General features: G+C 41.7%; 1 protein-coding gene across 1 annotated transcript; it reads left to right on the top strand.

Annotated features, from left to right (window-relative positions):
• Positions 1-1007: 1007 nt before the first annotated feature.
• LOC121790408 (leucine-rich repeat extensin-like protein 4) lies at positions 1008-2425 on the top strand. The gene has a single exon (XM_042188637.1). The coding sequence runs from the start codon at positions 1105-1107 to the stop codon at positions 2305-2307; it is 1203 nt and encodes a 400-aa protein (XP_042044571.1). The 5' UTR covers positions 1008-1104; the 3' UTR covers positions 2308-2425.
• The last annotated feature ends 7830 nt before the right edge of the window (positions 2426-10255 follow it).

A 10255-nucleotide genomic window follows, 5' to 3' on the forward strand; every position in this document is an offset into this window, starting at 1 on the left:
TACTCCACTTGTACATATACAAGTTTTTAATGTGAAAATTTTATTAAATTAACAGTATGATAATATCGCATCGCATTATTGTTATCAAATTAAGGGAAAAATATATAAACTTTCACGAACATGTATCTCTTTCATCGCTTCTTGACTTAGTTACATAGAACGTAAACAATATTCTTATATGCAAAATTTAAAGTACTATAGAAAATTAATTTAAACAACAAAAAGGTTCGACACACTAACATTTTTAAAAATCCAAGCTTAGCCACACCTCTATACTTACTTACTCCTTGTTACTAGTAGTAGTTTTCCTATCATTGGTGTCATTTTTGGTCCGTTCGCCAATACTTATCACACTTATTTTTTAGTACTATTTTTTATAATGAACCATATTCATATTAATTTATTTTCACTCATATTTTATTGTAAAACTAATAGAGTCCAACTTTATGAGTCTCAGTTGAGTTCGGCACGGGTTTTAAGAAATGTAAGAAAGTTGGTGGAAAAAGATAGTGGAATGTGAGTCATATTTTTTTATATTAGTTTTATAATAAAATGTGAGTGGAAAAAATTTAGTGGAATGTGGGGTCTAATACCATTTATGTATTATTTCAATCGGGACTCCTAAAGTGGGACACCAAAAAATGGTAAACTAGGACTTCTAAAGTGGGACGGGAAGTATTAGTTTTGTAATAGAATATGATTGAAAATGAGTTAGTAGAATGTGAAGTCCATTATTAAAAATGGTAAAAGTGAAAGTGAACAAATTTTTAGGCTAAAACGAAAATGAAAATTATTGATAAATTTTCTGGAGAGAGTAATTGGTACCATGTCAGCATGTGCATAGAGTAATTTATTGATAAATTACTCTAGAGAGAGTAATTGGTACCATGCCAGCATGTGCATAGATTTTGAGCTGAAATAGTGACATTTTAGTTAGGCAACTTGAAAGCAACAAATATAATTATCCATATCCATAAATATTATGGTGTAATTTGTATGAAGACAATTTATGATTTATCCCCTCAAATTCAAATGAAATAACATGAATGAAGCAAACTACTTTCCACAAACATCCAACAAATCTCCCACCAAATTCATCAACACATGAAGAATAGTACTAGCTGCCTCCTCGCACTCCTCCTCCCTATCTCTATCATCGTCGCTAGAGCTGCTGTCATCGTCGGCGGCGGCGCCGGAGTAGGCATTGGCATCTCCGGCACCGGAGGCGTCTGGATTGGTGGCGGAGTCAACCCTCCTACCTCCGCCGCCTCCAAGCTGAGCGCCGCCTACGCCGCCCTCCAGGCCTGGAAAGCCGCCATCACAGACGATCCTCTCAACATCACTAGCTCCTGGAACGGCCCCAATGTCTGCTCCTACAAAGGCGTCTTCTGCTCCGACTCCCTCGATTTCATGGGAAATCCCGCCGGCAAAGTCGTCGCCGCGATCGATCTCAACCACGCCAATTTGCAGGGCACTCTCGTAAAAGACCTCGCCCTCCTCGCCGATCTCTCCCTCCTCCACCTCAACACCAACCGCTTCAGCGGCGGCGTGCCGCCGTCGTTCAGATCCCTCGCGTCGCTCACCGAATTAGACCTCAGCAACAACCGCCTCTCCGGCGGATTCCCCGCCGCGGTCCTCGACATTCCAGATCTCGTCTATTTAGATCTGCGATTCAACAGCTTCTCCGGTCCGATTCCGGAAGATCTATTCGATAAGAAACTCGACGCCATTTTCCTCAACAATAACCTCTTCTCCGGCGAGCTGCCGCAGAATCTAGGAAATTCTCCGGCGTCTGTGATAAACCTGGCCTACAACAAGCTGAGCGGCGCGATACCGTTCAGCTTGGGGTACATGGGGATCAAGGAGATCCTGTTCCTCAACAACCGCCTGAGTGGCTGCATTCCGGAAGGCGTGGGGATGTGGTCGGATCTTCAGGTTTTGGATGTGAGTTCCAATTCACTGATGGGGCATTTGCCGGATTCTCTGTCCTGCCTCGGTAACATCGAGGTTCTGAATCTAGCGCGCAACCAATTCTCCGGTGAGCTGCCGGATTTGCTCTGCTCGATGCGGAGTTTGATTAATTTGACGGTATCGGCGAATTTTTTCTCCGGATTTAGCGAAGTTTGTGACAAGAACAGCGGGTTCGGGTTTGATTTCTCGTTTAACTGCATTCCGGGGAGGGAGCTGCAGCGGCCGCAGCCGGATTGCGCGGCGGTTCCCGGCGGTGGGCTGAGCTGTCTTAGAATACCAGCGGCGAGGCCTCTTGTTTGTGCGGCCTTGCTGGGGGCGGAGTTCACCCACCCATAAACATGGTTTTCGATTAGCCAACAGCACAGGCTGTTTCTCATCAACTCATTTTGTGCCTTTTTCTATTTAATTTTATTTATTTTCCCTCAAAAGTTTTATTAATAGTATTATACTCCCTCTGTCCCACATAATTTGGGACACATTGACCGGTCACGAGTTTTAAGAAATATAATGAAAAATGAGTTGAAAAAGTTAGTGGAATGTGAGTCCTACTTTTATATATTAGTTTTATAATTAAATGTGAGTAGGAATGAGTTAGTGGAATGTGAGGTCCACTATAAAAAATGGTAAAAGTGAAATGAGTCAAATTATGTGGGACGGTCTAAAATGGAAAACTGAGTCAAATTATGTGGGACGGATGGAGTACTAATTATCTAAATGGACAGAGTTTTTTTTTAATTTGTTTGCATAGTCAAGACATTCTCATATATGCTAATATGCATTTGTAGTTAAACTTAAATGGTGTGGACTTGACAGTTGACAAGTACTGTTGGTCGTTAGTAATTTAATTAAGAATCGTAATCTAATTTATGTTGTGTTGATAATTGATTAGGCATTGATTTAATGCTTATAATCCAAGTAGTGGAGTGATGGATGAATGTGGTGGTTACACGTGATTGCAGCAGAATTGTTTAGTTGTGTAAATTAGTTAAAGATTTTCCACGTAATTAGCGGCAATATCTAATCCCCCCAAATTATTTCTTATCTCCCGAGATATGGTTGCGCGCTATATTTGGTTCTAAATTATTTCTTTTCAGAAAAAAAACTTAAATTTGTTGATTTTTCGAAATTTGAGATAATATTCGTTGATCTTTTACAAATACGAGATCGAGACATGCAAATTTTTTAGAATAAGATTTTTTTTCTCTTTTTATAGTTTTTTTTCTTGTTATTCTAGTCACGATGTTTATAAATAACCAAATTATCCATACAATTAGAATGGTGATTTTGATATACTCCTACTAAATAAGGAATATGAAATTAGATTATAATTTAAAGTAAATCAATTAATTTTATCTAGCGAAAGAATTTAGAATTGAATTATTAATTTTATGCTATCAAACGAATTTGGTTTGAATTGAACTCTATAAAAAGAACTTATGAACACGCTACTAAGGCCATCCACAATAGGAATAGCCCAGCAATAGCCTAGCCACAAACTCCTTCTGCACATAAGCAATCCTAAAAATCCTCCTGCCACATCATCAAAACAAGCAAATAGCTCAGCCATAGCCTAGCCATAGCCTAGCCACATCACTCAAAATTTATATAAAACAAATAATTAACAATCACAAAAAATACGGAATTAAATTTACGACACAGATACGAGAAAATTCAATAATATTATTAAAATTTAAAAGGTACATTAATTAAAAAAATTACAAAATTAAAAAAAGTACATTAATTAAAAAAAAGTACATTAATTAAAAAAGTACATTAATTAAAAAAATACATTAATTAAAAAAAATTACATAATAAAAAAAAACTAACGCCGTGCAGTCCTCCGCGTCCATAACTCTTCAATTAAATCCTTTTGGAGTCGAATATGAGCCTCCGTTTGGCGCATGTCGGCATGTGCTTGGAGGCGACCGGCTTCATCGTGAGGTACCCCACTCCGTACGTTGGCGGTGGCCACGTCGTGGCTTGGACCGGCTTCATTATCGTCGTTGGTCCAACTATTCAGTTGTACACCTTCATCTTCGACAATCATGTTGTGCATGATAATACAGGCGTACATTATATTAGCAATGCAGTCGACATGCCACAAACGCGTTGGACCCCTAACTGCCGCCCATCGAGACTGGAGCACACCAAATGTGCGCTCCACGTCCTTGCGCGCTGACTCCTGCCGTGCAGCAAAGTAGGCCTTCCTCTCATCTGATGCGCATCGAATTGTCTTCACAAAGACGGGCCACCTAGGGTATATCCCATCCGCCAAGTAGTAGCCCATATCATGCCGGTTGCCGTTGGCGACAAAACTGATGGCCGGACCGACACCCTGGCACTGCTCGTTGAAAAGTGGCGACGAGTTGAGGACGTTGAGGTCGTTGTTCGAACCGGCTATCCCAAAATACGCATGCTAAATCCGCAGTCGGTAATCAACTACGGCCTCGAGGATCATCGTGGGATTCTTTCCCTTGTAGCCGGTCGTGTAGAACCTCTTCCAGGAAACAGGACAGTTCTTCCACTCCCAATGCATACAATCTATGCTGCCTAACATCCCCGGGAACCCATGTTGTTCCCCGTGCATCCGCAAAAGATCCTGGCAGTCTTCGGGGGTAGGGCTTCGAAGGTACTGATCACTGAATATTTCAATCACGCCCAGACAAAAATACTTCATACATTCAAGGGCAGTCGTCTCACCGATGTGGAGGTACTCGTCCCACATGTCTGCCGCGCCTCCGTAGGCCAACTGCCGGATTGCCGCAGTGCACTTTTGAATAGGTGTGTGGCCGGGTCTGCCAGCCGCATCGTGCCTGAAGCGGAAATACAGATATCGATGCTTCAAAGCGTTAACAATACGCATAAACAGGGCCCTGCTCATCCTAAAACGGCGCCTGAAATGGTTGGCGTTGAACCGCGGCTCCTGTGCGAAGTAGTCTTCGTATAGACGCTGATGTGCAGCTACGTGATCACGATCAATCACTTCTCGGCGGTGGACCACTGGGCGAGGTCGAGGTATGTTAAGGTCTTAATTCCTCAACGGTGATCGGCGGCGGAATGGCTCGGCGATCAAGATCTCTCCGGCGTCCTGCAACAGGATCGGCGGCGGTTCTAGCTCCTGCTGTGCGCGGATGTCTCTCCGTCGGGCAGCGACAAACTAGGGTTACGGGAATATTTCACAATCTTGTGGGCAAAATAATATTTCATTCATTGATTGCATAAAATGATAACAAGCTCTCCTATTTATAATACTAGGATACTACTAACCTAACTTATTGAATAAGAAAACAAAGATATGGAAAAGATTTGGGGAATAAAAGATAACTAAATAATTGTGATTTCCTAAGATATAGAGGATCGTATCAACTCCCCCATGGTTAAAATCGGCCTTGTCCTCAAGGTGGAAACCACGAAGCAGCGACGAGAGTTGACATCAAAAGCATTGGCGAGGCGTCGCTTCCTGGATCAACACACACCGAGCAGCTGAGCGTGTCCCTTCATCACCTCCATAAAAAATCAACGAAGGCAGACTGATGTGGTCATCCAAATTCAATGCTAAAATGGAAAGCTCTGCCACACGTCCCTAAATGATCAAACAGGGCTTGTTATTTCGTGGAGGAATCAACCTTGCATCGGCGTCGAGCGATGGTAATCGATGATTCATGCTTGTAATATCAGTGACATTGATGCACTATTTATTAGCACTAAAAATACCTGCAAGCATACAGGGTATATCTAGTATAGCTAAAGGTCAGTACCGGGATATCGAACACAGGGAATAAGATTGCAACTGGCTATCATATACTAAGCGGCATATACTATCTAGAGACACGTGATTTTTGGGTTGATTAATTAAACTAGACTGAAAGAAATAAACAAAAAAATGAAAAACATAAAAAGAAATAATGCAAAGCAGGCTTAAGAATGTAGAATTTTATGATCCAAAAACACAATCGACTTCCTTGAATTACGGTCTCCAGAGCTATTAAGTCGATCACAATTATAGATTAAACCCCCTCCCGAGGTGAGAAACCTGTAGATTAGGTGATAGGATTGAAGTCCCCTTCTAACCCTTAAACCCCTAACTCCTAAAAGCATATAAGATCAAAGACCTCACTCAAAACCTCAACTCTCTCGAGTTCTATTGAATTAAGGTGTGAATTATCCCTTTTTCCAAGTCAATTATTTCGTCTCCCGAGTACTCTAATCAACTCCAACATGTATTCAAGAGGTAGCTAATCAATTGAACATAGAAAGCACCGGATAAATCAAATAACTGCAAGAGCTAACAAGGAAAATCAATCGAATATCTATACCAAAAATTCTACAAAAGATATTCTACTCATAGACAAGTAAAAACTACAATTAAAGTACGAGACATGAAAGAAATTGATAAAACCCAAGGTTGAATCTTCAATCTTCAGTCTTCTCTTGCCTGGATCTGCAGAGCTCCGCTCCAATGGAAGATGGATGAATTATATGTGTATTATGGAATGGAAAGAGGTGTAGAGATGGAGAAGGATTGGAGGCCCTGAGATAAAGATATGAATTAGGTTCAGAGGTATTTATAGGCTGGAAAAAGGTTTATTTTTGATAAATTCCGTGCCCTACAAGAAGTATGAGAGATTTGGTTTCACAATATAATAATTTCTTTTCTTCCGTGAATTTCCGCCTAATTTCCGCCAGATTTTGACTGCACTGCGCGATGTTTGTAAAATGGCCATAACTTTCTCCACAGAACTCCGATTTAGATGTTTAAGGTATCCACGCGAAGGTCTTTCGAAGACGAAGAGACTGGTATCTAGTACGCACTGATTGGACTTCAAAATCGCTTCCAGAATGGGCTCGAACAGAGGCTGCTGCACTTTGGCCTTTTTTTCACCTTTTCTATCTTTTTCTATCATTTATCAACAAACACGTCAAAAATACCAAATGTATAACATATGCAATTTAAGAACATAATTTGCATGATTGACATTTAAAACAAGTCAAATTTAATCCTTAAAAACATGCAAAATCTGTGTTTGTCAGATATTCAAATCCCCACTAAATTCCGGAGCATAATTGAAGACTCAAATCCCCACTAAATTCCGGAGCATTATTGAAGACAACATGGTTTACAGGCATGGGTAGCTCTATGCGAAAGGTCCCCATGGCAAACAAGCACTTTATTACTTCTTCATGCGGAAGCTCCTTCTTGCTATCACGTAGATCCGGTTTTGCTATCTGCAGAGCAAGAAATTCTTCTTTTTGATTGCTGAGACTGTCACATACACCAGGATCGAATGCGCGCACGGTGATCATTTCGATCATCTTAAGTATGTCACTATCTTTATCGTCTTTACTCTCAACTAAACCCTTCGGTCCCGTCCCATTCTCTTTCCATTTATCTTCAACAATGTTCTTTTCTCCCACAACATCACGAGAACAAGGCACAACTTTATTTATCAAACCATACTCACCAGCCTTTTGCATATTCATTTGCCACTCCTTTGGCCTCGAGCTCGGGACAACAGCTTGCGGAAGACGATTAGAGGCCAACAATCGAGCTGTCTCCGGTAGCGGTTGCAAGGGTTGGAGAGGGCCTGGAGTGGAGTAGGGCGGTAGCTCCAAGGGCTGTGCTGGACTTGACTGCAACGGGTGATTTGATCGCGGCAGCGGCAGTGGCGGCTGGTAGGGTTGGTGGATCTGGTCTGCAGCAGGGGTGGCCATTAGAGGGGGTTCCCAACACGAAGGCTGACGCGTTGGGGTTTGATCGGATTTGGTGCGGTGGCATGGTGGAGTTGTTGATTCATTGGGGACTAAACGCGAAGGCCCAAAAGAAGCCTCATTATTTCTTGATGAAGGATATGCCATATTTCGGAGTGGTGCAGCAACATGGGGCTGATCAAGATCGTGCTTGGGCTGCGGTAACGTTCAAAATTTGCTAAACCGGCGATTTGTGGCATCGAACCAAGTTTCTATCTTGTCACATGCTTCCAATAAGCGGTCTAACTTTGCGTTAATCGGATCCTCCGCTTTGGTGGCTGGACGAGGGTGATATTGAGGCTGCCACGGGTGGCGCGTCTGGACAGACCCCATTCGGTAAGGTTGCGGCGGACCGTAGGGTTCACGCCTGTACCTGGGTGGTGGCTGATCATAGGACAAGCGTTGATAACGGTGATAGCCGGCATAGTCGTATGACATGTTAACGGACTGAAGATAGGATGTTTTCTACGAAGGAAGGGGGAAGCTTCTGTTTGGTGATTTTCTTCCTTTTTTTTGAATAAATTGGACGAAGAGGGTCACTCTTTTCTTTTGGTTGGTGAGGTATGGGTTATGGATAATGGTCTGACTTCAACGCGGCACGCAGGAATCTTTCTCGTCGGGCTTTGCAGAAGTAGGATTGTCCGGCGGCTAGAGCTCGGCGGACAGGCTGGACTCGGCAACCAAAGCAGGTGTTGTGCGTGGAATGTTTTCCGTCGGGCAGCAGTGGAGCTTTGATTTGAGATGGTGGGAAGGGTCAACTCTCAATGAAAGCACCAGTTGTTAAGGTCTTAATTCCTCAACGGTGATCGGCGGCGGAATGGCTCGGCGATCAAGATCTCTCCGGCGTCCTGCAACAGGATCGGCGGCGGTTCTAGCTCCTGCTGTGTGCGGATGTCTCTCCGTCGGGCAGCGGCAAACTAGGGTTACGGGAATATTTCACAATCTTGTGGGCAAAATAATATTTCATTCATTGATTGCATAAAATGATAACAAGCTCTCCTATTTATAATACTAGGATACTACTAACCTAACTTATTGAATAAGAAAACAAAGATATGGAAAAGATTTGGGGAATAAAAGATAACTAAATAATTGTGATTTCCTAAGATATAGAGGATCGTATCAAGGTACCGCCGGCTGCAAGGCCCTCTGCATCCATCGATCAATCTCACGGTTCGTATAGGCCTCTAGCGCTTTGTTGATTATACGATTGTACTCCTCAGCATCCCCACCACTACTACCACCGGCGTTACTCATTTCTCGGTGTTGATCTTGTACAGAAATTAAGATAGAGAGAGTACTCGTTAAAACAAGTGGTGCGAATGAAAATGACGTGCAAAGCGCGTATATATAGTGTTTCGTAAATTAAAAATCGGCTAGGCGATGTGCTAGGCGATCCGGACGCTACAATAGCGCCTAGCGGATCGCCCAGCGCCCTGAAATCGCCTAGCGCTAGGCGGTTTTTTATTCCGAAATTGGCTAGGCGGTTGCAATGGACCGCCTAGCGCCGGCGCTCTATAACCCATCACAGATCTAAGCCGTCCTGAATTATTGCCTAATGAATAATGCGATCGAATAATTCGGTATGAGAAATAATTCATTACAATAATGGTGATTAATGAACAGCAGAACAGGTATCACATTGTTTCCATGTATGCATGATTTTTCATAATTTCTTGTAATGTAAATGTGTGTCTTAATTTTATTTTATTTTTCTAGTAACAGGATATACAATTTTTTAATCTCAAATAAGCATGAAAAATAGATTAACAGGGAGTACTTTGCATTAGCTAGGTTATTAAACATTAACTAAACATGCTGAGTAAAATCTAAATATAAAAAATATTTGGTGAATTTAAAATTTAATGCTATTTTGATTGCATTATTTTTTTTTGTTTGATCACAGGAGTACCGAACCCACCTTTAGGTGAATCCAACTAATTGTATTCGATCGGGTTTGTTGATTAAGGCCGAAAGTCTCCTAGCGGGTGGCAGAGTTTGAACTCATGACCTCAAGGTCACCACAGCTTCGCGCTGCTAACTGCAACGATTATTGAATGCTAATACATTATTCAAATATTTTACGCGAGTAAACAGTTTAATGGTCTTCTCTCATTTTTATTATTTGAGCCATTTATGATTTACAACCACATGATTAAAAATTACTCATATATTAAAACGAATGTACTAATATACAAGTTTGATTAAAAATTATTCATATACTCCTTCTGTCCTACAAGAATATGCACTTTGGGGTGTTAGGTTGAATATGTATACTAGGTTTGTGCTGCCGGTTCCCAACCTTGCGTTTTTAGCTTCTGTTCGTGTTTTGTTGCTGCATGTGTTTCTTAGGCTTTGTCGTTGGTTGGTGTTGACTCTTCTTTATCATTTATTTAGTTCGGATGGGGTCAGGTTGTTATTTTTTCTATTCTGGTTCTTTGAGGTTTAGCTTTTGACCGCTTGCCTTGAATATTTGCTCGCTTCTTACAGGCGAGCCTTTTTGATTAATTAAAAAAAAGAATATGTACTTGAGTAC

The sequence above is a fragment of the Salvia splendens genome, unplaced genomic scaffold (genome assembly GCF_004379255.2).
Source record: "Salvia splendens isolate huo1 unplaced genomic scaffold, SspV2 ctg503, whole genome shotgun sequence".
Classification (NCBI taxonomy): Eukaryota; Viridiplantae; Streptophyta; class Magnoliopsida; order Lamiales; family Lamiaceae; genus Salvia; species Salvia splendens.

What these genes read in the sequence shown, in the direction of transcription:
- LOC121790408 (XM_042188637.1), top strand. Translation starts at nt 1,105, where the DNA reads ATGAAGAATAGTACTAGCTGCCTCCTCGCACTCCTCCTCCCTATCTCT.